Source organism: Callithrix jacchus, chromosome 5 (assembly GCF_049354715.1).
Source record: "Callithrix jacchus isolate 240 chromosome 5, calJac240_pri, whole genome shotgun sequence".
Taxonomy (NCBI): Eukaryota; Metazoa; Chordata; class Mammalia; order Primates; family Cebidae; genus Callithrix; species Callithrix jacchus.
The window spans coordinates 105013080-105040352 of record NC_133506.1 but is presented as its reverse complement, the minus strand read 5'-3'; the positions used below and the strand labels follow the sequence as shown (position 1 = coordinate 105040352).

The 27273-nt window shown below is 47.5% G+C and overlaps 2 protein-coding genes across 9 annotated transcripts; both read right to left on the bottom strand.

Annotated features, from left to right (window-relative positions):
* Positions 1-992: 992 nt before the first annotated feature.
* ALDOC (aldolase, fructose-bisphosphate C) lies at positions 993-4743 on the bottom strand. Of its 7 annotated transcripts, none has more exons than XM_035300966.3 (10): positions 4649-4743; positions 3848-4127; positions 3285-3416; positions 2987-3198; positions 2816-2870; positions 2561-2721; positions 2359-2442; positions 1940-2114; positions 1609-1808; positions 993-1494 (listed from the first exon to the last, which is right to left on the bottom strand). In XM_035300966.3, the coding sequence occupies exons 3-10, from the start codon at positions 3394-3396 to the stop codon at positions 1399-1401; spliced, it is 1095 nt and encodes a 364-aa protein (XP_035156857.1). In that variant the 5' UTR covers positions 3397-3416; positions 3848-4127; positions 4649-4743; the 3' UTR covers positions 993-1398. The 7 variants fall into 7 exon arrangements, with proteins under 7 accessions (XP_035156857.1, XP_035156855.1, XP_035156854.1 ...); XM_035300964.3 differs by having other exon boundaries at positions 3848-4070; XM_035300963.3 differs by having other exon boundaries at positions 3848-3903.
* Positions 4744-5437: 694 nt separating this feature from the next.
* Positions 5438-27236, bottom strand: SPAG5 (sperm associated antigen 5). Of its 2 annotated transcripts, none has more exons than XM_002806834.7 (24): positions 27125-27236; positions 24026-24151; positions 18543-19627; positions 18274-18448; positions 15575-15649; positions 15257-15349; positions 15031-15165; positions 14701-14820; positions 14485-14577; positions 14272-14385; positions 13807-13900; positions 13438-13585; positions 13257-13359; positions 12962-13095; positions 12619-12757; positions 7884-7995; positions 7628-7714; positions 7242-7362; positions 7014-7125; positions 6546-6626; positions 6240-6395; positions 6085-6159; positions 5873-5953; positions 5438-5633 (listed from the first exon to the last, which is right to left on the bottom strand). In XM_002806834.7, exons 1-24 carry the CDS (start codon positions 27173-27175, stop codon positions 5562-5564), a joined length of 3582 nt encoding a protein of 1193 aa, XP_002806880.2. In that variant the 5' UTR covers positions 27176-27236; the 3' UTR covers positions 5438-5561. The 2 variants fall into 2 exon arrangements, with proteins under 2 accessions (XP_002806880.2, XP_035156853.1); XM_035300962.3 differs by lacking the exon at positions 27125-27236 and adding an exon at positions 24638-24664.
* Positions 27237-27273: the final 37 nt, after the last annotated feature.

Here is a 27273-nt window from a genome sequence, read left to right as displayed (position 1 = left end):
TTCAAAATCTTGAAAATTTATGAGCCCAAACTCTGGATCCTGATCATTGCGGTTCAAATCCTGGCTTCATCACTTATTAGGTTAGTGATCTTGAGAAGATCCCTCTGTGTCTTTCTTGGTCTGTTTTCTCTATTAAAATAGGGAGGATAGTAATAGTACCTACTTTATAGAGTTGTATGAAATGCGTGAATACATATAAAGTGATTAGAACAGGGTTGGTGCTATGTGCAAGCTATTTTTGTTATTATAAGGTCAGGCCACACAGGGTGGAGCATTTGTAGCCTCCCCAGCTGACACAGAACAAACACAGCTTTTTATCTGCTTAGGTAGTCCCAGGTTCTCAGCCTATCTCACACCCCACCAGTGGCACGAGGCTTCATCAGAGCTGTCCTTACTCAGACCCTCAAATTGCCCCCCTTGTACCCACTTCTACCCCAAATGAGAATGGGCCATAGCCCTTGGCAGCCTCCTAGATGCCCTGCTCAGCCCTGGCAGCCCGCAGAGCCTTTGGAGTTTCCCTCTTTGGGCCGGAGTCCAAATGCTCCCTCGCCCTTCCTGGTGTGGCTCCCCCTAGCGGAATGCGTCAGGGCCCAGCTGGGCTCAACACTGGAAGATAGGAGAGACTGCCACTCACTCTTACCCCAGCCTGTCCTGCTGCCTCCCTGCTTTGAGCCTTGCACAAATCTGCCTCCAGGAGTTGCCAGTCTGGCCTCACTCCATCCTTCTGTAGCTTTAGCCTAGTGTCACTGATGTGGCATTCCCTAGAAGACTTGCAGTCTTCCTCAGTGCCCCGCTCCAGACCTGGACATCAAGGGAGCAAGAGCCTGAGCTGGGGATGGTAATTGCATGTGCCCTTCCTCCATAAACTCGAAGCCCAGTAAAACTCAAATCCCACCCTCTCCACCCCCAGAGTCAGAGGGCCCTAAGATAGAATCAGCAGAGATCAGAAACTGGGAGGTGGGAATTTGATGTGTAAAACAGGCAAAGTAGCATGTTCTGCTGCCATTTATTTGCTGTATAATATGTACTCAAGGCATGAGCGAGGCTTCTGTACTACCCCCTGATACCAGGAGAGAGGGCAGGCAAGAAGGTGAACCCAAGGAGAAGCTACCACATCATGGGAAAATTGTGAGAGCTGGCAGAGGTAGGGGGAGACTCAGCCATCCTGCTCTGACTTCTAGCAATTTCTTCTGCCCTCAGTCATGAGGAGCACCCTATCCTCCCATCCTATGATCCCAGGTGCAGCAATGAGAGAGGGAAAGGGAGGGGAGAAAAGGAAGACAAGCCAGTGCCAGATGAAGGCATCTCTGCTCTGCATAGCTATTTGGCCTTGGCCATGACTACAAGCAAAAGTGGGTGCACACGGCAGGGCCAAGGGCTGTGGGATGGAGTGGATACTCAGTAGGCATGGTTGGCAATGTAGAGGGACTGTGCTGCTGCTCCACCATCTTCTCCACTGCCTTCATACTTGCCCTGGGCTGCAAGGCCATTCACCTGCAAAAGGGAGTGTGGAGTAAGCAGGCTGAGCCAGCCCACAGGTGCCAAGCCCTGCCGAGGCTATAGTCTCTGGGTGCTGTCCACCACCCACCACCACCTCTAGCTCCCAACCTCGGCCCGCTTGATGAACTCCTCAGTGGCAGCTCCAGCATTGTCCTGTTGCCCTCGCCAGGCATTGAGTGCAGAGGCTTGCAGGGCACGCCCATAGGAGAAGGTAAGCGCCCAGGGCCGGGGAAGGGGGCAGCGGTTGATGGCATTGAGGTTGAGTGATGCCTCCTCTTCGCTCTGGCCCCCAGACAGGAAGGTTACTCCTAGGGTTGAGGAGAGAAACAAACTGACTGGTCACTCCCAATTTTTCCCAGGTAGGGAATCCCTGAAGGCCACAAGAAGGACCTGAAGATGGGCCTTAGGGATAGGAGCAGGTTAAGGAGGTGGGTAGTACCTGGGACAGCTGGGGGCACAGTGCGACGCAGGGCAGTGACAGTTGCCATGGCAATCTCCTCTGGGGTATACTTGATGGGACAGGCATGGCCAGGGGTCACCATGTTGGGCTTGAGCAGGGTCCCCTCCAGGTACACATGATGGTCACTCAGGGCCTTGTACACAGCAGCCAAGACCTGGGTGGGGATTAGAGGAGGTTTACTAAGGGTCTGGGCCCCCACTGGTTACTACATAATGCTCCCTATCTAGGGGTAGATGGGCACGGACTGCGAGGGCTCAGTGCAGGCTCAGATCACAAGCCTGTGCCAGGATCAAGTGAAAAAGTACTAGGAGAAAGTATGCCTGGATCTAAGCCGGGGGCTCCAGGGAACAGGCACTCCTGCCGAGCTGTTCCTGCAGTATGTTTGTGTGTGAACTTACCTTCTCTGTAACATACTGACAACGTTTGAGGTCATGGTCTCCGTCAGGCAGTATTTCAGGTTCCACAATAGGCACAATGCCATTCTGCAGGCAAGAGCAGAGATGCTTGGGAGGGGCAGTAGGGGAGACAGAGAAAGCCCTGTAACTCTCTCCCCACCAGGCACACAGAGCACCTAGCTGACCATCCTCCCGACACACACACCTGCTGGCAGATACTGGCATAACGGGCCAGCACATTGGCATTCTCCAGAATGGCAAGTGCAGAGGGTGTGCGCTCACTGATTTTCAGCACACAGCGCCACTTGGCAAAGTCAGCACCATCCTTCTTGTACTGGGCACAGCGTTCTGAGAGCCCATCCAGCCCTGCAAGCACAGTGCCAACCTCATCACCCTGCCCTTCTTTACCAGCATCAACTATCTAACACCTCTTTGGTCCTCAAGCCCACCCACCCTATACCTTGAGTGGTAGTTTCTCCATCAGTCCCAGCTAGAGGCACCACACCCTTGTCAACCTATAGGGAAAACACAAGCAGAGGGTTGAATCCAGGCAGGATTCCCCTCGCTACCTCTCCTACACAAGCCTATTTTCACACCCAGCTTCCATTCAGAGCAGGGCTGGGGGCTGCACCTTAATGCCCACGACGATGCCCTTATCCTGGATTGTTTGGACGAAGGGAACACCATTGTCATCTTTCTGGTAGAGGGTCTCATGGAAGAAAATGACACCTCCAATGCACTTCTTCACACGGTCATCAGCACTGAACAGGACCTGGCGGTACAGCCTGCGATTCTCCTCTGTGTTCTCCACTCCAATTTGGCTCAGCCGCTTTGCCATGCTGCCTGGGGGCAAACAAAGAGAGGCAGCAAAAACATCTCCAGGGTCCCCTAGCCACCTGTACCCTACCTGGCTACAGATGTTCACCTACCTACAGACTCATCTGCAGCCAGAATCCCTTTGCCCGGAGCTACAATCCGGAGGGCAATGTCAGACAACTCCTTCTTCTGCTCAGCAGAAAGGACTGGGTATGAGTGAGGCATGGTGACTGGAGTGGAGCTCCCTGGAGTAGAGACAAGATAAAAAAGCCAGCCCTCATCCATTACCTCCTCCACTGCCTCTCCTGGCCAGATGGACCAAATGGTCTCCCCCATCAAACATGGGGCTGGGAACAGGGCAGCAGTTCTTGGCATGAGTCCTCGGCATCAAAGTGGCACCAATCCCTCTGACAGCTAGCAAGCTTAGGGCTCCAGATCCAACATCTCCTTTTGTCCCTGGTGGGCACCCTTCCCAGCCCTGGGGAAAGATGCAGGGTGGGGGTGGGGAGGTGAGCAGCTCTGAAGCCACAGGTCTTTTGATGAATCTGCTGCCCATTCGAGGATGCCAACCCTCCTTTCACTGAACTTGGCCCCTTGTTGAGGTAGGCAGAAGCCCTGGCCTTTCCAGCTTTCCTTTTCTCATCCTCCACAGGAGCCCTAGGGAAAGTGTACTTACTTCCAAGGCTTCAGAATGAGGCAGAAGTACTTATTGCCACCCTCTTCTCTCAGCTGCTAGAGGAAAAGGTTGGGAGGAAGAACAGCTAGAGAGTAGGAGTGGCCGTAGCTGCTTCTCTGTACTCCAAACCTGCCTGCCGATGCCTATTGCCTACTCCTACCCAATACCGGAAGTTGGCCTCAGTGGGGCTGCAGTGTTGTAGGAAAGACGGCCAGCAGGTCAGCTGCGTTAGTGTGTGGAGACAGGGTTAGTGACACCTCCAGGTCATCTCCATCCCTCTCTGTGGATGGAGGGATAGCAATAGCAAGCACTTCAATTCCCCACACTCAGACACCCAGACCGAAGGGCAGAGGACCAAGGCTGAAAGGAGTAGAGAGCCTGAGAGAGAGATAAGACTGAGGGGAGGTAATGGTGACGCAGGCTAAACAGTCAGTGAGAGACCTAGATCGGGGGCAGAGAAGGCGGGAGAACTGGAGAGAGGACCTAGCCTAGGAGGAGAGGGAGCAGGCAGAGAAGGAAATGCTCTGGGTAGGAGAGGCAGACTCCAAGGAAAAATTCAACAAGTAGAGGAGGCTTTGGGTTTGGAAAAGCTGAGGTCCAGGTGGGAGAGTTGAGGTGGGATAGAACGGGAGAAGTTGAGCCACGGGGTTTCAGGTGCGCGGAAAGGAGCAAAGATGTCAGGAAAGAGTCGAAAGGGCACATCCAAGAGCCCCAGGGAGCAGGATGAAGATGGCAGGGGAAGAGCCAAGGAGACGAAGCGGAGATGCTGAGCGGCTCCCGCCTCGCCTGGCCTGGCCTTACCTGTGCGCAGCCAGTTAGCAGCGGCAGCCACAAGCACTGCTTGGGTTCTGATCAGCAAACTGATGTGGCTGCAGCCCTAGCTCGCTCTGGTAAATGAGGCTGCGGATGCCGCAGAGCTACGTGACTCCTCCGGGGGCGGGGCGGGGCCTGCCCGCCCTGCCCTGGCCACGCCCCCTACACCAGGACTGGTGTCCGGAGCAAGACCACGCCCACTGAGGCGGGGCGGCGAGGAGTGAGTGCCCCGCCCGGCATCTGCGGCTGTTAGGGACTGCCCTTCCACCTCGTCGGGCCTCGCCACTAGGGCCCGAGAGGCTGGAAATGACTTTGCATTCATTTCTGCCACAATCCCTTTAACACGTGCTGGGCAATTGCTGGATGTTGGGGATTAAGATTGGTCTGGTGAAGAGGAGGCACCGAAACATTAACAGGTTGGGTAGGTGGGGCAGAGGCATCATCAAGGTGCCCAAATTCAGGGCAGGAAGTAATGAATTGAGCTTCTCTGTCCTCACCCTATTTGCCAGGGCATACTCCTGAGGGGGCTGGGGAAAGTAACAGAATGAAGCCATTCTGTTTCCCCCAGGCGATGAGCCAGGGAACACGCAGTCCGGTGCCCAGAGTTTTGGAGAAAGCAAGGGAAGGGAGGAAGGGCAGGCAGCCTTGGCTTTGGAGGCAGCAGGAGGTGGAGAGGGATCTGTGGAGGGTGCCCAGGCAGGAGGGCCAAGCTGCCTATTCCCTGATTTAATCTGTCCCATCTCACCCAAAAAATAAGATTCAGTAAGCTTGGAGAAATCCATTAAATACACTTTATTTGAATAGTATTAAACTCAGTTGGTCTATGCCAGTTGGTCTTGGTATTGGGGTAAGGGGGTATTGCAGGTAAAAGGGGGTGAAGCAGATTCTGGCTTTCAGTTTCTTAGCTCAGAAATTCCAGCAATCCCTGTAGCTCTTTGCATCCCCTCACCACCTCTGGAATAGAGAGCAGGGTCTGGGAAGAGAGGCAGAAAAAGCAACTCAGGATCACAGGCCTAAGGCTCAAGGCTCCCAGCCCCAGGAGGCAGCCACTGAATTAGACGGGAGAAAACAGACACCACAGAGAACCCTGCAATAGTTATTCAGGCCCAGCTCTCAGCACAGGCTGGAAACCAGAACTGTGCTCATCAGTACCCCCTGGGGCCAGGCCTTGTACCAGGTGGCTTAGTTATATCACCTCCCTTGTTCCTATACCTTATAAATATGCTGAACAATGTCATCTAGTTTTTCTAACTCCTTGTCAGAGCGCCGAAGGTTCTCCTCTAGGATATTTCTCTAGAAAGCAAACAGATTTCATAAGTCCTATGCTTAAAAGAACCAGAAAAGCTTGGTAGGATAGGGGAAACATGGCAGGGCATTTGTTAACAAAGGTAGGAAATGCCCTGGAATGGCACGGACATTCTTACATGGCTCTGGAACTTGATCATGAGTTTTTCCTTCTCATTTTTCATCTCCAAGAACATAACTCTCAGTTTGTCCACCTAGAAATATGTCCAGATCAACAGGGGTACAGCCTGGCGTCCCCACCTGCTGCCCAGCTCCTCTGTTAACTCTGAGTCACCTCCTGAGAGAGCCACACTTTCTCCTGAATCCAACTGGTGGCCATGGGCTGGCAGTTGGAGTCCAGCTGGCCTGCCAGAGCCTCCTGGAGCACTTTGGTCTCTGTCTCTGCACGCCGAAGTGAGCGGGTAAGGTGGGTCACCTCCTCTCTAAGGCTCTGGGAATGAGAATGGAGAGGTGTCCAATAGAACATAAGAAGAATAGGCAACATGTGGTGAACATAAGTAAACCAGGAATCCACTTCTCATATTTGGGATCCTGGCTAGCGGTAACACAGAAGGCAAAGGCATGGGCATGATGAACATACTATGAGCTCGCCGCTCTTGTCTATCTGTTCTAGGATCTTCTCATTCTGCTGCTGTATCACTTCCTGGAGTTCCTTTTCATTCTGTGAGGAAAGGGAGGTGAGAAGACACAGGGAGAGCTGGTTTCTTCAGAGCCCTTGCCAGGAGATAGAAGAGAGTGCCTGACCCATGCTCAGCCCACATGAGACCAATTGGTATCACTCCAATTCTTCCTCCAGGGCCAAGTCAGGCAAGGCACATTTCAGTGTTGGGAGAGTTCTGCTAGAGTTCCTGATTTTTCTCCTGGGTCGGCCTAGGAAGATAGGTCAGCCCATAGCTGATATGTGAAATGTCTGACCCCAGGAAGGGCAAAACTAGGGCAGTGGTTGGAAAATCCCTACCACCCAGATTCCTGGAGAGATAATGGGTCCCAGTAGGCCAGTAGAGCTGCCCCAGTTCTTCATCGCCCCACTTCTAGGTCCCTCCTTCACCTTGTAGCGCAAGCACAAGGCCTGGTTCAGCTTCTCTATGTCTGCTTCCTTTGCCTTCTGGGCTTCCTGATGCTGCTCCTCCTCGGCCTGCAGCCTAGCCTGCAGCTCACAACTGGAGGAGGGAAGAATTCAGCAACATTCCTGTCCTCTCAGGGGCCAGCTGGACCCTTGGCATGCATAAGAGGCTGTGTCACTGTCCCTCTGTCACCAAAGCTGCATCCCACTCACATTTTTCGCTGCAGAGTCCTGATGGCTTCTTCTTTAGACTCTTGTAGCAGGGAACAAAGACTCTGAAGCTCAATAGTCATAATACTCATTTCTGCCAGGCTCTCCTCCATGCCCAGGGTCTCTGAAAGAGAAAGTCCCAGATAGAGATGTAGCCTTCCAGCCCTGGAAGGAAGGAGTATATAGCCATCATTTCTACAACTCTTATCCGTGTTCCCCACCCACAGGATTTGTATGTCTGGAACATTACAGATCCCAGAAGGCAGAAATAAAATGAGCCCAAGTAGAATTGAGGTTTTTAGAGCAAAGCACTTCTCACTGCTTTCGTCTTTACTCATCACCACCAGATTTTCTAGAAACGAGGCAGGATCCCCGGAGCCACTCCTAACCTGCAGGCTGAAGGGAAACCATTGATGCTACTCGGGTGAAAGCACTCTTATCACTTCCAAGCAAGGGCACAGGAGCTGATTCTGGCTCTACGAGAAAAACCAACTATGGGAGAGGGCTCCTCTGGTGACCCAGTCAGGAGTCTACCATAATGGAAGCCAGAGAAAGATAGACAAGCCCACTGATGGGCATCTTCAACAGCTGAAGATATTGACAACAGTCACAACTTTCCCACCCCCAAATCCCAGGTCCTTTAACCTTCAGCTGCCACTGCTATCAAGATGCTTCCCAAGAAGGTGCTGTCATTGGGCAGAGGGCGTTCCTGGGTGGGAGCACAGACCGTGCTCAGCAGAAGGGTCTCTTGTTCAGTCTAAGGGCAAAAAAGAAAAAATAGCTGCTGCTCAGGTCTAGTGAATTCCTGGGCTTCCAGGTAACTCCCAGCCATCTCCTCCAAAATGCTGTCCCACCTATTACCTCAATTCTCTATCTTCCACTTCCCCATTAGTACCTTTCCCCAAACATGTTTATATTCTTAAGCTTCTCCCACAAAAGCAACAGTATTTTAAAAACAAACCTAAACAAAACAAAACAAAAACCCTTCTTCTTACCTTAAATCCCCTTTTAGCTACTGCCTTTTCTTTCCAGAAAGGAAGGGAGAGACGGAGGGAGAGAGAGAGGGAGGGAGGGAGGGAGGGAGGGAGGGAGGAAGGAAGGAAGGAAGGAAGGAAGGAAGGAAGGAAGGAAGGAAGGAAGGAAGGAAGGAAGGAAAGAAGGGAGGGAGAGAGGGAGGGAGGGAGGGAGGGAGGGAAGGAAGGAAGAAAGGGAGGGAAGGAAGGAGCGAGCCAGGCACGGTGGGGTGGCTCACGCCTGTAATACCAGCACTTGGGGAAGCTTAGGTGGGAGGATCACAAGGTCAGATATTCGAGACCAGCCTGGCCAATATGGTGAAACCCTGTCTCTACTAAAAATACAAAAATTAGCTGGGCATGGTGGCACATACCTGTAGTTGCAGCTACTCGGGAGGCTGAGACAGAAGAATCGCTTGAACCCAGGAGATGGAGGTTGCAGTGAGCTGACATCGTGCCACTGCACTCCAGCCTGGGAGACAGAGTGAGACTCCATCTCAAAAAAAAAAGAAAAGAAAGGAAAGGAAGGGAAGGGGAAGGAAAGGAGCCTATACTTCTTGCTTATAATTCTCACCATCTATTGACTCCCCAGCCCAGTACACTCAAGTTTCTGCCCTGTCATTCCACCTAAATCATTGTCAGTTGGTTCACCAATGGCAGCCTTACGTTCAAATGCGATGCATACATTTCAGCTCTTGTTTTACCTGACCTATTTGATATTGATGACCACATTGTTCTTTTAGAAACTGCTTTTTCTTAGCTTCCAGGACATGAGTCTCTCTCCCTTAAAGGCAGGCCTCACACCTTTCTGTTTATTTCTTCTCTATCCACAGGTCCTTCCTTAACTGTTGGATCCTCTGGGTTTAGTCCCTGGCCCTCAATTTACTCTGATTCATTCCCAGCATGGCCTTACCTCGGGAGCACCACAAAAATATCTACTTCAAACTTCCCTTCCACATGAATGACTCTTCAATCCTCAACTGGATTTTTTCCCAGTGTGCAGACTCAAAGGTTAACTGCCTGTGAAGAATCTACCAGAAGGTTCCACAGTCAATCTGTCAACTTTAAAGCTGAGTTCACCATTTTCCCTGTGCCACCCTATCAGAAGTCCGTTCCTATTCCCGTATTTGTAGGGGGAGGGAAGGCTAGCAAAGGCCTACAGGTCAGATCTAGCCTGCCAACTGTTTTTGCCTGGAATGCAGCCAGACCCATTCATTTACACATAGTCTATGGCTGCTCTTGAACTACAAAGGCACAGTTGAGTAATTGAGACAGAGACCATATGGCCCAAAAAGCCAAAAAATACTTATTATATGGCCATTTATAGGAAAAGCTTGCTGGCCTCAGTTCCGGGGGAGAGTGTCACCATTATTCTTTACTTTTTTCTTTTCTTTTTTTGAGACGGAGTTTTGCTCTTGTTGCCCAGGCTAGAATGAAATGGCAAGATTTCAGGGCAACCTCTACCTCCCGAGTTCACACGATTCTCCTGCCTCAGCCTTCCAAGTTGCTGGGATTACAGGCACCTGCCACCACGCCCAGCTAATTTTTCTGTATTTTTCGTAGAGGCGGGGTTTCACCATGTTGGCCAGGCTAGTCTTGAACTCCTGACTTCAGGTGATACACCCACCTCGGCCTCCCAAAGTCCTGAGGCCAAGTGTCACCATCCTTCTAGCAATCTAAGGATCATTATTCACTCTTCTGCCTTACTGTTACATCAAATTGGTCACAAAGTTCTACTGCGTCTACTTTCCTAAATATTTGTTGAATCCATTCACTCCATTCTCTTCTTTCTACTGCCTATAACACTGCCATTATTTCAAGCCTTCAAAATCTGGCCTCCTGCCTACTTCTCCAGTGTTGTCTCCTGCCTTGCCCCACACAGCGCCCACACTGCAGCCATGAAGAGCTGCTTCCCATTCCTCAGACTTGCTGCGTTCCATATGAATGCCATCTTGCCTTGTTTACCTTCTAGTCCCAGCACCTAACCTAGGTCTTCTAAGGTAGACACTACAAAAAAGAACACATCAAGAAAAAAAAGAATAAGAAGAAGAAAAATAGTTTGGAAATCTTCTGTTGCCAAAGAAAAAAAAAAACCAAAAAAGAACACATCATGTACTATGTATATGACTTTCTACTTTCTACATATGACTCTCATATGTAGTCAGATGAAACTTTTCTTTTCTTTTTTTTTTTTTTTTGGAGACAGAGTCTGGCTCTTGTTACCCAGGCTAGAATGCAATGGCGCAATCTCGGCTCACTGCAACCTCCGCTTCCTGGGTTCAGGCAACTCTCCTGCCTCAGCCTCCTGAATAGCTGGGATTACAGGCACACACCACCATGCCCAACTAATTTTTTGTATTTTTAGTAGAGACAGGGTTTCACCATGTTGACCAGGATGGTCTCGATCTCTTGACCTCATGATCTACCCGCCTCGGCCTCCCAAAGTGCTGGGATTACAGGCATGAGCCACTGCGCCTGGCTGAAACTTTTTTTTTTTTTTTTTAAAGATGGGGATTCACCATGATGGCCAGGCTGGTCTTGAACTCCTGACCTCAGGTGATCCACCCCCCTCGGCCTCCCAAAGTGCTAGGATTACAGGCGTGAGCCACTGCGCCTGACCAGATGAAACTTTCATACACTGTTCCCTTTGCCTAGCGGATCTTCTTAAATACCCACCCCTGCCCCACAAACTTTAAACCTCAAGACTATACCCAAGGTCAGCTGCTTTGAGAAGGCATCCTAATTCTCAAGGTTGAAGTGGTTCTCCCCTCTCTATCTCTAACAGAGGTCCATGCAGACCTCCATCATGATTATAAGTCAAGATGACAAGTTTACATCTGTTTGTCTTCCATGCTAAACTGTAGATTTGTTGGCATTTCCTGCACTTAGCACCCAGTTGGGGAAGAGGATCAGGTAATAAGCAGTTTCCAGATTTTAAGATATTTGTTGTACCTTTATCTGCTGAATAAGCTAATTAACTGTATATTCTGAATGATATCAACCACTTATTGTTTAGTGTACACTTCAGGGAGGCTACATTTCTGCTTTCTTGAAACATTGGCTGGGCATGGTGGCTTACGCCTGTAATCCCAGCACTTTGGGAGGCCAAGGCAGGTAGATTGCGAGGTCAAGAGACCAAGATTATCCTGGCTAGTGCAGAGAAGGCTATTTAAAAATAATAAAAAAAAAAAAAAGGCTGGGCATGGTGGCTTACACCTATAATCCAAGCACTTTGGAGGCCAAGGTGGGCGGATCACCTGAGGTTGGGAGTTCAAGACCAGTCTGACCAACATGGTGAAACCCCATCTTTAAAAAAAAAAGGACTATCCTGGCCAACCTGGTGAAACCCCTTCTTTACTAAAAATACAATAATTAGCCAGGCATGGCAGTGCATGCCTGTAGTCCCAGCTAATCGGGAGGCTGAGGCAGGAGAATTGCTTGAACCTGAGAGGTGGAGGTTGCAGTGGGCCAAGATCGGGCCACTGCTCTCCAGCCTGGAGGCAGAGTGAGACTCCATCTCAAAAAAAAAGAAAGAAACAAAGTCTGGTAGAAGAGACCATGTATCCAAGGAAAATTAATATAAATACCAAAAAAAAAGAGTAAATTCATGAAAAATGAGAAATATGGCAGAAGAAAAGATCCCTGGGTCCTGTGATTTGATTTGGGAACATTTCAAAGAAGGTAAACCAGGGAAGATTTCCTTTTTGCAGGGGGACAGGGATTCACTCTCAGTCGAGTGCAGTGATACAAAAAAAATTAGCCAGGTATGATCATGGGTCACTGCAGCCTCAACTTCCCAAGCTCAGGTGATCCTCCCACCTCAGCCTCCCAGATAGCTGGGACTATAGATACGTAACACTACACCTGGGCTAATTTCTGTATTTTTTTGTAGAGATGGGTTTCACCATGTTGCCCAGGTTGAAAGGGAGGGTTTTTTTTGTTTTGCAGAAAAGCAATTTATTAAGCCGAGAGAGAGAAGTGGGGAGAGAAAGAAAGCCAGCTCCCACACTGTCGTGGGAGGGGATCCCAGAGAGGGAAATCCCGGAAGGGAGGATTTTAATAGAAAAGGTATTTCTAGTTTGAAGAAAGAAAAAAATGAATGTGGGAACAGCCTGAGTTTGGGTTGTGGGGATGAAGATGGGGACATGTGTATACCATCAGGCAGTCTAGCTGGAGCAAAGGGTTCATAATAGGGAAGTAGGAGACAGGTGAAGAAAGGTTTAAGGAACAGGCTAAAGAGGTCCTGTAAGGTAACTGAAAGTCACTGAAAAGGTCACAGGGTTAGAAAAAGAGTAATGTTTTAGGAAGACTATTCCGCAAAATAAAGATACTATTGGAAGACAAGAGAAGGAACCCCAGGATCCTACCTTCTCCTTTAGTTTTGTCTGTAGGAAGAGAGTCAGGCTCTGTAGTTGCTCAGTCAGCATCCCTAGCTTTTGAGAGTGTTGCCGTGTCTTCTCCAGGTCTTGCTCCTGGTTCTCTGCTATGGTGCTGGCCAATTTAGCCCTGCAATAAGGAACAGGGAAGATGACCAAAGACCAAATTACCTTCATGAACACCTCTCCCAAATTCCCACAGAGCTGCATTAAAGGAAAGAAACAAAGTGCTCAACACTGTCACAGTTCTCTTCTCAGAGATTTCGGCTTCTAGAAGTGTTCCTGAGAAACAAATAAGCACTTGGGGGGAAGTACAGAAAGTTAGAGAACTTACGTTAAGTTCTCTACAGTGTCCTTGAGGTTCTCACACTGCAAGCTGCGCTCCCGGAGCACTTCCAGAGTGGTTTTCAATTGACACTCAACCTGACCTAGCTCCAGGTGAGCAAACTGATTCTCCTGGTCTGCAAACTAAGAAGACAAGAGAAGGAGCAACAGAGGGCGGGAGAATTTCAGTGCCCTGGGGACAGAGGCTTCTTCTATTTCACAGTCACGAACCTCATCAATGCTATCAGGCAAGAATCACACTCCTGAGGTTTACCAGCTCCCTTGGCCCAAGCCACATTCCTTACCTCCAATGTCTCTTTCAGGTCCCGCACCTCTTTGGCCAGGACAGCTTGTTGCTGCTGCAGTTCTGCCTGCATGTGTTTTAGTGCCATCTCTTCCTTTTGCCATCTGCCAGAGACCACACATTAGATCCCATTTGGTCCTAAATCCTGGGTGCCTACTGCCACAACACTGTTAGGAACTCACTGAGCAGCCTGCTCCTCATTGCTCTGGGTAAGTTGGCAGAGTAACTCATCCTTCACAGACAGGTCCTGGGCACAATGGGCATGCTGACTCTGTAGCTCTTTTAGCTGGCTGTCCATGTTGGCCAGAATCTGCAGCTGAGCCCGGAGATCTAGACCAAAAATATCCTAATGACACCATGCAGTCACCAGGCCAGAGACTCCCCAGACTTCTGCTCCAAAGCAAGTGCTCCAGAGTACTTCATTGCTCTAGTGCCACACTCCAAGCCTTAGCAGGGCTCAACTGCTTACATGCATGCATACACACACACACACACACACACACACACACACACACGCACATACACACATACAAACACACACACACACACACCTGTTGCTAGATGACTGTTTTCCAACTCCAGTTGTTCTATTTGGCCTTTGCACTCCTCTAACTGGGCAGAGACTTGTGCCAGCTCCCTGGAAACCTAGGAATAAAAGATCGTTTTTCTCCTATATTTCCTCCTGAATCAAGAATCCCAGGACTTGGTCCAGCTTCTCTTTCTGGACAAGATAGAAAACTACCTTGCTCCTGGGCATCAACATTGCCCAGGAAATAAGGTTGATCCTCAGAAAAAAAGTAGAGGCAGGAGAAAAGTTGCCAAAATAAACATGCTGAAGGGCAAAGGAAAAAACTGGGATTAAGGCCATCTTACAGCTAAGGGACCTGGCTGGTCTCCAAACCCATAGGGTAGAAAGAAAACAGGTCCAGGGTAAGAATCTAATGATATCACACATTAGAGAGGCCTGTGGCAGAAAAAGAAACCAAGCCTAAGCAGTCCCCACTCCTGGTTTGCACCTCATGCTTTTCCTCAATTGCCGCATCACGATCCTGCAGGGCCTGCTGGCTCTTGACTGTGAGTTTCTCTGTGAGTTGTCGAGACTGACTCAGCAAAGCTGTCCATGTTGTATACTATCAGAGAAAGCAAGTAGGTCAGTGAAGCACACTTGAGGCAAGGCTCCTAACAGGACTTGATGTAAGGAATTAGTTACGATGGCCCCAAATACTCACATCCAGTTGAATGGACATCCAGTCCTGTTGCAAGGTAGAGGTAAGACTCACTGTCTGCTGAACCAGCTCTTCTTGCTCAGTATGAAGCCTTACCTACGAGAGAAACATTGCCTAGGCAGGAGCCCCTTCCCTTTGGATATAGCAAAGTGGGAGTATGCTACTACCCTCCCAGTCCGTCAGCAGAGACCCCCAGGAAAGAAAATTCCCTTAAATTACCAGTTGGGTCTGGGTGTCTTTCAGAAGCCCCCTGAATTCCTGCATGGATACTAGGTCCTGTTCCAGCTGGCTGATGCGCTGGCTGGCATGTGCACAGAAAGCCTCCAGCACTGTCTCTGCCTATTGAGGGAAGAGGTTGCAAGGACACAGTGGGCAACAGGGGAGCCAGCACAAAAAGCTGTAACCACCCAACACCTCAATATATCAGTTCTTTACTCCTCAGGGCAGGCAGTTCTTAGGCCACCCATCTGTGTCTCAAGTGCGTTTGTTTCTATAGGAACCTCGAGGTGGAAACCTCCCACATCCAAAAACAAATGCCTGGCACCTTACCACATCCTTGCCTCTGAGAGCCATTTCCTCTCTGTGCCTTGCCTCCTCCCTTTCTGCTTTGAGGCTCTGGAGCTTTGCCCTCAATTTCTTCAGCAAATCAAAACAGCAAGAGACCAAGGTTTCTGTACGCTGAGACTACACGATAAGAATCAGATGCTGTGTATGGTTCCTCTTTATGGCTTTTAGTCCTACCAGAGGCCTCTACCTCTATCTTCATGCTGCTTACCTCCTGACTCACAGTAGTTTTATCTTCTTCTAAATGCAGCAGGGATAGGTGAAGCAAGGATATCAGCTCTTTAGAGATGAGCACCCATGATTGCTGTAGAGAAAAAGATGAGTAGATGAGATCAAATAAAGTCACTACACAGGAAATGGGGGCACTGGGGAGGAAAACCGCTCCCCATAAGGAGATGTACTTTACAAAGGTTTGGAAACCTCCCTTTGCCAGCATGGCTCAGTATCACCATCTGTTAACCACCCAGGATTCTCCATTCTTGAATTTCACAGGAGACCCTGTGGTGGTATAAGGTCAATTATAACTTACCATGACATTTCTGGCCTGCTGTAGAGCTTGTCCCATCTCTTGGCTCTCCTTAAGATGCTGAAGTTTATTAGTTATCTAGCCAGAAAAACAAAGTTGTTCTTTGTTTTGTTTTTGAGACAGAGTCTTGCTCTATTGTCCAGGATGGAGTGGAGTGGCAAAATCTCAGCTCACTGAAACCCCCACCTCCCAGGTGCAAGCAATTCTCATGCCTCAGCCTCCCAAGTAGCTTGGTTTACAGGCATATACCACCACACCCAACTAATTTGTATATTTTTAGTAGAGTCAGGGTTACCCAGGAGGCTGAGGTGGGAGGATCACCTGAACCAAAAAAGTTGAAGTTTCAGTGAGCCCTGATTGCAACATGGCACTCTAGCCTAGGCCATAGACCAAGACCGTACCTCAAAAAATAAAAATAAAATCTGTTATTAACCATCATCACTGCAACAACAAAAAAAGTTCATCTGAATTTAAATTAAAATTTCCTTTAAATTACTTCAATCAGAAGACTTCAAGTGAAGAAGCTTTCTTTTAGATAGAGAAATATTTTAATCAGTTGTATGGTAGTCACTGTAATATAATTTTTTTTTTTAATTTTTTCTTTTTTTTTTTGAGATGGAGTCTCTGTCACCCAGGCTGGAGTGCAGTGGCATGATGCTGGCTCACTGCAACCTCTGCCTCCCGGGTTCAAGAGATTCTCCCACCTCAGCCTCGCCCGTAGATTGGACTACAGATGCGCGCCACCACAACCGGCTAATTTTTGTATTTTTAGTAGAGACGAATTTCACCATATTGGGTCAGGCTGGTCTTGAACTCCTTACCTCATGATCTGCCCACCTTGGCCTCCTAAAGAGCTGGGATTACAGGCATGAGCCACTGAGCCCAGCTGACTCTGTTTTTTGAGGCAGGGTCTGGCTCTGTCACCCGGGCTGGAGTGCAGTGGCAAGATTTCAGTTCACTGCAGCCTTGAACTCCTAGAGCTCAAGTGATCCTTCACCTTGGCCTCCCGAGTAGCTGGAACTACAGGTACACACCACCGCACCCAGCTAATTTTTGTATTTTTTGTAGAGATGAGGTTTCACCATGTTTCCCAGTCTGGTCTCGAACTCATGAGCTCAAGTGATCATCTGACCTCACCCTCCCTAAGTATTGGGATTATAGGTGGGAGCCACCATGCCAGCTGACCCCTTTCCATTCTAATAGATGTAAACACTGAGAAATCCTCTTCACATAAACAACAGAAATAAGTAGAAGCAGAAGAAGGGAGGCTGAGTGCAATGGCTGAGGTGGGAGGATGGCTTGATACCAGGAGGCAGAGGTTGCAGTGACCTGAGATCACACTATTGCACTCCAGCCTGGGTGACCGAGCAAGACTCTGTCTCAAAAGAAAAAAAAAGAAATTATGTTCTTCTTTAATAAAGTGGGCATAGGCAATCAGGCAATTGAGAATGGAGAAGTAGGAAAGAAAAACAATAAAGAATACATGTGGGCCGGGCACAGTGGCTCACGCCTATAATCCCAGCACTTTGGGAGGCTGAGGCGGGTGGATCACGAGGTCAAGAGATCGAGACCATTCTGGTCAACATGGTGAAACCCTGTCTCTACTAAAAATACAAAAATTAGCTGGGCATGGTGGCGCACACCTGTAGTCCCAGCTACTTGGGAGGCTGAGGCAGGAGAATTGCTTGAACCCAGGAAGCGGAGGTTGCGGTGAGCCGAGATCGCGCCATTGCACTCCAGCCTAGGTAACAAGAGCGAAACTCCGTCTCAAAAAAAAAAAAAAATGAATACATGTGCATAATGAGAATGAATGAATAAGGCCTAATATTTGATAGGACAACAGGGTGACTACATTCAATAGTAATCTGTACATTTAAAAATAACTAAAATAGTATAATTGGATTGTTTGTAACACAAAGGATAAATGCTTGAGGGGGCAGATACAGATACTCAATTTTCCATGATGTGATTATTAACTATTGCATGACTATATCAAAACATCTCATGGACCCCATAAATATACATATCTGCTCTGTAACCACAAAAAATAAAAATTATTTTTAAAATGTTTTAGGCTTATTCATAATTTTTCTTAAAATATTAAATAGAGTCTACCAATGTAAAAAAAAGAAAAAGAATACAAGTGGAAGATGAGGATCTAAAAACCAATTCCTTTAAAACCTTCCTTGCTTACACTCCTTTGGAAAGTTTTAATGTACCCCAGGGCATAGTGAGTACCCACAGCTTTAAGGGGATTTTCCAGATCTTCAGCTTTTTTGTTTGTTTTAAGAGACAGGGTCTCACTCTCTTGCCCAGGCTGGAGTACAGTGACATGATCATAGCTCACTGCAGCCTCAACCTCCTAAGCTCAAATGATCCTCCTGCCTCAGCCACTTGAGTAGTGAGGTATGCAAAACCGTATCCAGGCGATTTTTAAAAATCTTTTATAGAGATGGGATCTTACTATGTTGCCCAAGCTGATTTCAAATGCCTGGTCTTAGGCAATCCTCCTATCTTGGCTTCCCAAAGCAGTGGGATTACAGGCATCAGCCACCATGCGTGCCCAGATCCTCAGCTTTTACAAATGTCCTAAGAATGAGCCTGTGATAGGAGTCCCCTTTGCCCTCTGGCAGCTTCTCAGCTGAAGTTCCAAGGAAGAGAGCCCACTGGAATCCTTCAAACTTTGAGAAGAACCTTCTTACCCCACTGGCAGATGTGTCAGTCTGTGTGCTACTGTCCTGGGTTTCTGGGTGAGGGACAGCCAGCCGGCTCTTCCAGTCCCGAAGCTGGAGGGAAAGAACCTCCAGAATGACAAGAGAGCTCAACAGGTTATCTTCCAAGTCACGTCGAGACAAGGCAGTCAGATCTGGAGGCCGGCTGCAGCAGAAAGAAAAGAACATGAGGAAAAGTAAGGGAGGGGAAGGTCCAGTGTAATGGAGCTCACGAGGCACAAGGACATAGGGGCACTTACCCACACAGGAACTGCTCTGTCTCAGAAGTACTGTCCTTGGTGCCAACCAGGCCTGTCTGGGATGTGTTTGTACTCTTTTCCTGTGGTGCTGAGGGAGTAAGCAAAGTCCCCACCAAGCAAGCAGAGAAAGGGGTAGTGCCAACTGCAACATCCCGAAGCATCGAGGGAAAGGATAAGCTTTGGCAGAGATTTTCCAGCATAACTGAGGTATTTACACCTTTTTCCAGCCAGGCCAATGGGGACATCCAAGGCTCTGTATCAGAGCCAAGAATCCTACCAACATCTACTGCTGGGCCTGGAGCTGCTTGGGATTCCATTTCTACTAGATTTGGTGTCAGGCATGTGGATGGAATATCTTCCACATTTGAGACAAGTGCTTGATCTCCCAATTCAAACTCCTCAGGGTGTGTGGGAAAGCTCATTTCTCTTTCCTCCAAAGCTCCATGCTCTACAATTTCCTCCTCTGGGTCCACATGATTGACAGGGATATCTGTTGCCAAGGCAGTTGAAGGGGAAAGCCAGAGAACAGAGGAAGGCAAGAAGGTGTTACTTTCAGAAGGTACTAAGTCTTCATGCACACCCTCAGTCCTGCTGTCCCTCAGGCTTTCCTTGGAGCAATATAGTTGTTCAGAACAGGCATTTGATGGATACTCTAAAAGATGGGATGAAGAATCCTGGCAGACAGGTTTCTCAGATATAGCAGCAACAGCTGCTGAAAACCTGTCTTCCAAGCAGGATGCTGCCTCCTTTCTCACCAGATCCCCTGGCCTCAAAGGTTCATTTAAAGATATGCTGTTTGTCTCTGCCATGGTAGCTAAATGGGCCTCAAATGTCATGTCTTGCTGCTGCCCCAATGGAGAGGGTGCAAGGATGATGGTTTTAACTATATAATTGTCCAGTGGGTCTACTGCCTCCTCCAACATTTTAGGAGTAGAGCTAGTTTGGGGAACTAGATCTAGAGGCTGCTCATCTGATTCATGCTGACAAGCTTCTAGCCACTTTGAGGAATGATTGAAATGTTCTGAAGGGGAGTCTGTCCTCTTGGCATTTATGGAATCCACTGGAGATGAGTTGTTGCTGCCTTCCTGCCAAAGGAAACAAAAGTAGTTGTCTAAGGCAATCAATTCAGTTCCCAATATATAATTATGGATACAGGATATTGTCCAAACTCAAGAAAGAAAAGAATTCTTACTACCTCTGCTTAGGGAAGAACTTGGCTAATCTTTGTTGCTCATATAAAGAGAAAACCCTGAGGAAAAGAAAGGGAGGAGAAGGTCCCTCAGACTTTCCTTGGAGCAATGTAGTTGTTCAGAACAGGGATTTGGTGGAGACAAACAGCATATCTTTAAATGAGCCTTTAGTTCATTTAGTTCGTTCAATAATAGAGACGGAAAAGCTGCTAAGCCATTTGGGGTCCTTCCAAGCGAAGCAGCCTACATTATAAACAGGCTGGGAATACAGATGCATATCATGGGCAGATGGTAGCTTGAACGTGACCCCATTCCTCTCCATTCTGAACTCTAACCCACTTCTAGGTGAACAGGTAGGATGGGTCCATAGGGTGTGAGTGAAGACTCAAGCTCTGTCAAAACCTAGAGTTGGTACAAGATCTTCTCCTTCTTGACCGTGTGCAGTGGTTCACGCCTGTAATACCAGCACTTTGGGAGGCCAAGTCAGGAGTTTGAGACTAGCCTGACCAACAGGGTGAAACCTGTCTCTACATTTTTAGTAGCCAGGCATGGTGGCGCATGCCTGTAATCCCAGCTATTCAGAAGGCTAAGGCAGGAGAATTTCTTGAACACAGGAGGCAGAGGTTGAAGTGAACTGAGATCACACGATTGCACTCCAGCCAGGGCAAAAGAGTGAGACTCCATCTCAAAAGAAAAAAAAAAGATCTTCTCCCTCTTGAAATAGACAAGAATTTGGGAACCAGAGTTAGAAAGTACTTGGACCACAGAGATCCATGAAGTCCAGGGAGAAAGGGCAACACTAACGTGTGCCAGTGACCTAGTCTTTTAGTCCACAGAGCTAAGGGGCATCCTGAACACAGGGGTTGAACCCATTTGGCCCTTGGGATTTGAAGAGCTCTAGACTTTGTAGCATAGGAGATTAAAGAGCAAAGAGACTTCCTCCTGATGCCCTGGCAAGGGACTGACAACCTCCCTACTGCTGGGTCACAGGGAGAAGGACAACCGCACCTTCTACTACCTGCCAGATTGCTGGACCTGAGACTCAATGAACAACAGAAGGAAAATAGGAATGATCTTAAGTGGATCTGGTAGCCAGAGAAAGGATAAACTCTAAGATAGCTGGTAAAGGTAGACCCTAGGCCAGGTGCAGTGGCTCACACCTGTAACCCCAACACTTTGAGAGGCCAAGGTGGGTGGATTATTTGAGTTCAAACCTCATCTCCACTAAAAATACAAACTTAGCCAAGCATGGTGGTGCTAGTGTGTGCCTATAGTCTCAGCTACTCAGGAGGCTGAGGTGGGAGGATCACTTGAGCTCAGTGGGCAGAGGCTGCAGTCAGCCAAGACAGCGCCACTGCACTCCAGCCTGGGCAACACAGCAAGACTCTGTTCCAAAAACAAACAAAAAATGTAATTCTTCAGTTACCTCAGCCACATTTTAAGTGCTCAATAACCATGTGACTAGTAGTTACCAGGCTGGACAGCACAGATTATCAAACATTTCCATCATCCCAGAAGTTCTATTGGACAGTGGGTGTTTTGCAGCTCTTTCAAGAAAGACTACTATCTCGCTCCTCTCCGCCAAGTGCAGAAAGCAGAAACTGGACCCCTTCCTGACACCTTACACTAAAATTAACTCCAGATGGATTAACGACTTAAACATAAGACCTAACACCATAAAAACCTTAAAAGAAAACCTTGGCAAAACCATTCAGGACATAGGAGCAGGCAAGGACTTCATGCCCAAAACACCAAAAGCCCTGGCAACAAAAGCCAAAATAGACAAATGGGACCTAATCAAATTCCACAGCTTCTGCACGGCAAAAGGAACAGTCATTAGAATGAATCGGCAACCAACAGAATGGGAAAAAATTTTTGTGGTTTACTCATCTGACTAAGGGCTGATATCCAGAATTTACAAAGAACTAAAACAGATTTACAAAAAAAAAAACAGGCCAGGCACGGTGGCTCAAGCCTGTAATCCCAGCACTTTGGGAGGCCGAGGCAGGTGGATCATGAGGTTAAGAGATCAAGACCATCCTGGTCAACATGGTGAAACCACGTCTCTACTAAAAATACAAAAAATTAGCTGGGCCTGGTGGTGCGTGCCTGTAATCCCAGCTACTCAGGAGGCTGAGGCAGGAGAATTGCCTGAACCCAGGAGGCGGAGGTTGCAGTGAGCCAAGATCCCGCCATTGCACTCCAACCTGGGTAACAAGAGCGAAACTCCGTCTCAAAAAAACAAGAAAAAATGCTCGTCATCACTGGTCATTAGAGAGATGCAAATCAAAACTATATTGAGAAAGCATCTCACGCCAGTTTGAATGGTGATCATTAAAAAATCTGGAGACAACAGATACTGGAGAGGATGTGGAGAAATAGAAACACTTTTACACTGTTGGTGGGAGTGTATATTAGTTCAACCATTGTGGAAGACATTGTGGCGATTCCTCAAGGACCTAGAAATAGAAATTCCATTTGACCCAGCAATCCCATTACTGGGTATACATCCAAAGGGTTATAAATCGTTCTACTATAAGGACACATGCACACGAATGTTTATTGCAGCACTATTTACAATAGCAAAGACATGGAACCAACCCAAATGCCCATCGATGATAGACTGACAGGGAAAATGTGGCACATATACACCATGGAATATTATGCAGCCATCAAAAACGATGAGTTCAGGCCAGGCGCGGTGGCTCACGCCTGTAATCCCAGCACTTTGGGAGGCCAAGGCGGGTGGATCACAAGGTCAAGAGATCGAGACCATCCTGGTCAACATGATGAAACCCCGTCTCTACTAAAAATACAAAAAATTAGCTGGGCACGGTGGCGTGTGCCTGTAATCCCAGCTACTCAGGAGGCTGAGGCAGGAGAATTGCCTGAACCCAGGAGGCGGAGGTTGTGGTGAGCCGAGATCGTGCCATTGCACTGCAGCCTAGGTAACAAGAGCTAAACTCTGTCTCAAAAAAAAAAAAAAAACGATGAGTTCATGTCCTTTGTAGGAACATGGATGAACCTCAGCAAACTGACACAAGAACAGAAAATGAAATACCACATGTTCTCACTCATAGATGGGTGTTGAACAATGAGAACACATGGACACAGGGAGGGGAGCACTACACACTGGGGTCTGTTTTGGGGAATAGGGGAGGGACAGAGTGGGGTGGGGAGTTGGGTAGAGATAGCATGGAGAGAAATGCCAGATATAGGTGAAGGGGAGGAAGGCAGCAAATCACACTGCCATGTGTGTACCTATGCAACTATCTTGCATGTTCTTCACATGTACCCCAAAACCTAAAATGCAATAAACAAAAATAAAATAAAAAAATAAAAGTTAAAAAAAAAAGACTACTATCATCATACTTCTGTTACTCAGGATATCATCTGTCTTTATACACTCTTCTTTCCTCCTCAAACCTATTTTATTTATATTCCATCTCTTTCCAAAAATAATTCATATAGCATGAAAATGAACAAATAGATACGATTAATGAAATAACAAAGTCATGGTCAAAAAAGAGGAAACAAACCTTCCTATTTCTGGAATAACAGTGGCTGTATGTGATGATCCAGTTTGGCCCTGAGCTATGGTAAACTACCTAGTTCTCATTATCAGAAAGAAAAGGATACTAATTTCTTCAGGAAGACAATTTTCCCAGACTGTTGGTCCTAAAGCGTTTCTTAGAGGAATCTTATACAGGAGCCAAGCTTTAGCAGCAACTGACATGCAGTTTTGACATGCAGTTTTAACATGCAGACAAGTTTTAACAGCAACTGACATGCAGTTTCTACATGGCCATGTCTCTCAAGACCTTTAACAAAAGTACAAATCAGTGAGGGCAATTCTGCAAGGGGCTAAATTAAGGTGATCCAAGTACCCTGCCTTCCAGTGGTGTTAATGATCCCAGGAGAGTTCTGACTACCTCCTAGAGTGGATGGATATTGCCTCAATCTTGCAGCTGACTGACCTTTCCATAAGTGAGGCCATACTGGAGGAAGAGCACTAATCAAGGTGGTAGGATTTCTCAGTAGTTTAATAAAGGTCGAAGGGAGGAGGAGGAGGTAATAAAAACTTACAGCTAAATAGAGATTCAGGTTCTCAGTGGATTTCCTTTAACCACCCTAGGGCACCTCTCTGTTGGCCTGAATAACTGTAAATGGATGTCACTGAGGTAGAAGACTTCATTATGGTTATTAATTACGTTCTAGCACTGGTCCTTTGTTCCCCTGAGCTCTCACCCTGGGCAAACAGCCCAGTTGAGAAACTGTCCAGGTGAATCTTACCTGCAGCCCCAGCTTGCACAGTGATGGGGTCAGCGAGGAGCAAGCAGGGGTACTTTTTTCAGAGTTGGTGAGGGCACCGGGCTGCAAGATAAGTTCGCGGAGAGGAGTTCTCATAGCTGGTTTTCCCTGAGAAAGAAAGCAAGAAAGAGGGCAAGTGTGAGGAAGGCTGGGCTCTGCCAGCCCACCCTTCCTCCCTCCCTAAGAAACTCAAGAAGCAATTAAGAGAGTAGGCTTGAGCTCAGGGTTGTAGCTCCCAGTGAAGGCTCAGGGAGTAAGTGGACGCCAGACTTGACGAATTTTTGTTGCCTACGGACCAGGAGATTCCCAGCAGAGGAGCCCCATGGGTCACCAGCGCAACTCTTTTGGCCGGCGCGGCTGTTTTGCCGGTGTCCCATTGCAGAGGTTCTCAGTGTGGAGTATGCGGGACTGGGTGCCCTTTTAGTTGGCATTTGGAGCTCCAAGAAGGCAGAGTCACCCATTCAGCTGATTGAGAGGGGGACTGAAGCCGGGAGCCAGACCGGGAGATTCCCAGGCAGAAAAGCGCCACGAATCTCAGCGCCGCTGTTTCAGCCGGCATGGTCGCAGCACAGGAAATTGCATAGATCCCGGCACCTTTTTGGCAGGCGACTGGGGCACCTGGGAGAGAATCGACCGTTCAATTAGGAAAAGAAAAAAAAGGGGGCTCCGAGGCAGGGGAGCCAGGTGATCGGGCTTGGCTGGTCCCACCCCCCACAAAAAAACAGCAATTGGAAAAGCTGACGCTTGAGAGTTTCACAGCAAGCACAGCTGAACCCGGGAAGGTCCAGCTCTGTGGGGGAGGGGGGTCCACCAAAGGAAAACAAAGAAACAGAAATAACATCACCACCAACAAGCTGGATGTCCGCTCAGAGACCCAATCTGAAAGTCAGCAATTACAAAGACCACAGGTGGCTAAATCCACAAAGATGGGAAGAAACCAGCACAAAAAGGCTGAAAACATCCGAAATCAGAATGCCTCTCCTCCTTCAGGGGACCGCAGCTCCTCATCAGCAAGGGAACAAGGCATGATGGAGAATGAACGTGATGAATTGTCAGAATCAGGCTCCAGAAGGTAGATAATAAGAAACTTCTGTGAGCTAAAAGAACATGTTCTAACCCAATGCAAAGAAACTAAGAACCTTGAAAAAAGGTTTGACGAAATGCTAATGAGAATAGACAATTTAGAGAGGAATATAAGTGAATCAATGGAGCTGAAAAACAACAGGAGAACTTTGCGAAGTATGCACAAGTTTCAACAGTCGAACTGATCAAGCAGAAGAAAGGATATCAGAGGTTGAAGACCAACTCAATGAAATAAAATGAGAAGACAAGATTAGAGAAAAAAGGACAAAAAGGAATGAGCAAAGTCTCCAAGAAATATGGGACTATGTGAAAAGACCTAATCTACGTTTGATAGGTGTACCTGAATGTGACAAAGAGAATGAATCCAAGCTGGAAAATATTCTTCAGGATATTATTCAGGAAAACGTTCCCAACCTAGCAAGGCAGAACAATATTCAACTCCAGGTAATAGAGAGATATTCCATAAAGATATTCCTCAAGAAGAGCAACCCCAAGGCACATAATTGTCAGATTCACCAGGTTTGAAATGAAGGAGAAAATGCTAAGGGCAGCCAGAGAGAAAGGTCAGGTTACCCACAAAGGGAAGCCTATCAGACTCACAGCAGATCTCTCAGCAGAAACCCTACAAGCCAGAAGAGAGTGGGGGCCAATATTTAACATCCTTAAAGAAAAGAACTTTCAACCCAGAATTTCATATCCAGCCAAACTAAGCTTCATAAGCAAAGGAAAAATAATATCTTTTGTGAACAAGCAAGTACTCAGAGATTTCATCACCATCAGGCCTGCATTACAAGAGCCTTTCCAAAAATATACCAAAAGATAAAGAGCATCAACATAATGAAGAATCTACATCAACTAATGGGCAAAACAGCCAGCTAGCATCAAATGGCAGTATTAAACTCACATATATTATTATTAATCCTAAATTTAAATTGACTAAATCCCCCAATCAAAAGACACGGACAGGCAAATTGGATAAAAAGCCAAAACCCATCGGTATGCTGCATCCAGACCCATCTCATATGCAAGAATACACAAAGACTCAAAGGGATGGAGGAAGATTTACCAACCAAATGGAGAGCAAAAATAAATAAATAAATAAATAAATAAAAAGCAGGAGTTGCAACTCCCACCTCTGAAAAAATAGACTTTAAAGCAACAAAGATCCAAAGAGGCAAAGAAGGACATTACATAATGGTAAAAGGATGAATGCAACAAGAAGAGCTAACGACCCTAAATATATATGCACCCAATACAGAAGCACCCAGATACATAAGACAAGTTCTTAATAACTTATAAAGAGACTTAGACTCCCACACAATAATGGTGGGAGACTTTAACATCACATTGTCAATATTAGACAGATAAACGAGACAGAAAATTAACATGGATGGATATCCAGGACTTGAACTCAGACCCGGAACAAGTAAACTTAATAAACGTTTATAGAACTCTCCACCCCAAATACACAAAACATACATTCTTATCAGTACCACATCACACCTACTCTAAAAGTGACTACATAATTGGAAGTAAATCACTCCTCAGCAATTGCATAGCATTTCACGGGTTTAAATGAAATATTGGTTGGCTGCTTGTTTGTTATTTTCCTCCCTTATTCCTTCCTGTCTCCATTGTTAAGCACAATTATTGGCATAAAAGAGGTTTGCAATACCCATTTTTAGACTGCATTCTGGCCTGGGCAATAGAGAAAGACTCCCATTCTCTCTCCCTCTTCCTTCCTCTTTCTTTCTCTCTTTCATTCTTTTTTCTCTTTCTTTCTCTCTCTCTCTTTTCTTTTTTTTTCCAAAAAAAAAAAAAAAGGGAGAGAGAGAGAGAGTAGGCTCGCACCCTAGTCGCGCAGGAGCGGCACGGCGAGCAAGGACTCCACAAACCCCTAACCCCAGGCTCCACCCAACTTTCCAGGACAGTCAACACGGCCGATGCCCCCGACCCAACAGCCCGGCCAGCTCTCTCCGCCAGAGCTCTCTCGATTACCGTCTGGGGCGAAGGCGACAGGCTGAGGCTCAGTTTTTTCGCCCGCCACATCTTCAACACAGAAGACAGGTTGATCACGTCTCCGACCAAGTCGAGGACGCCGCGTTCACCCGCCGTCTGTGTTTAAACCTTCTCCGAGCTTCCCAATT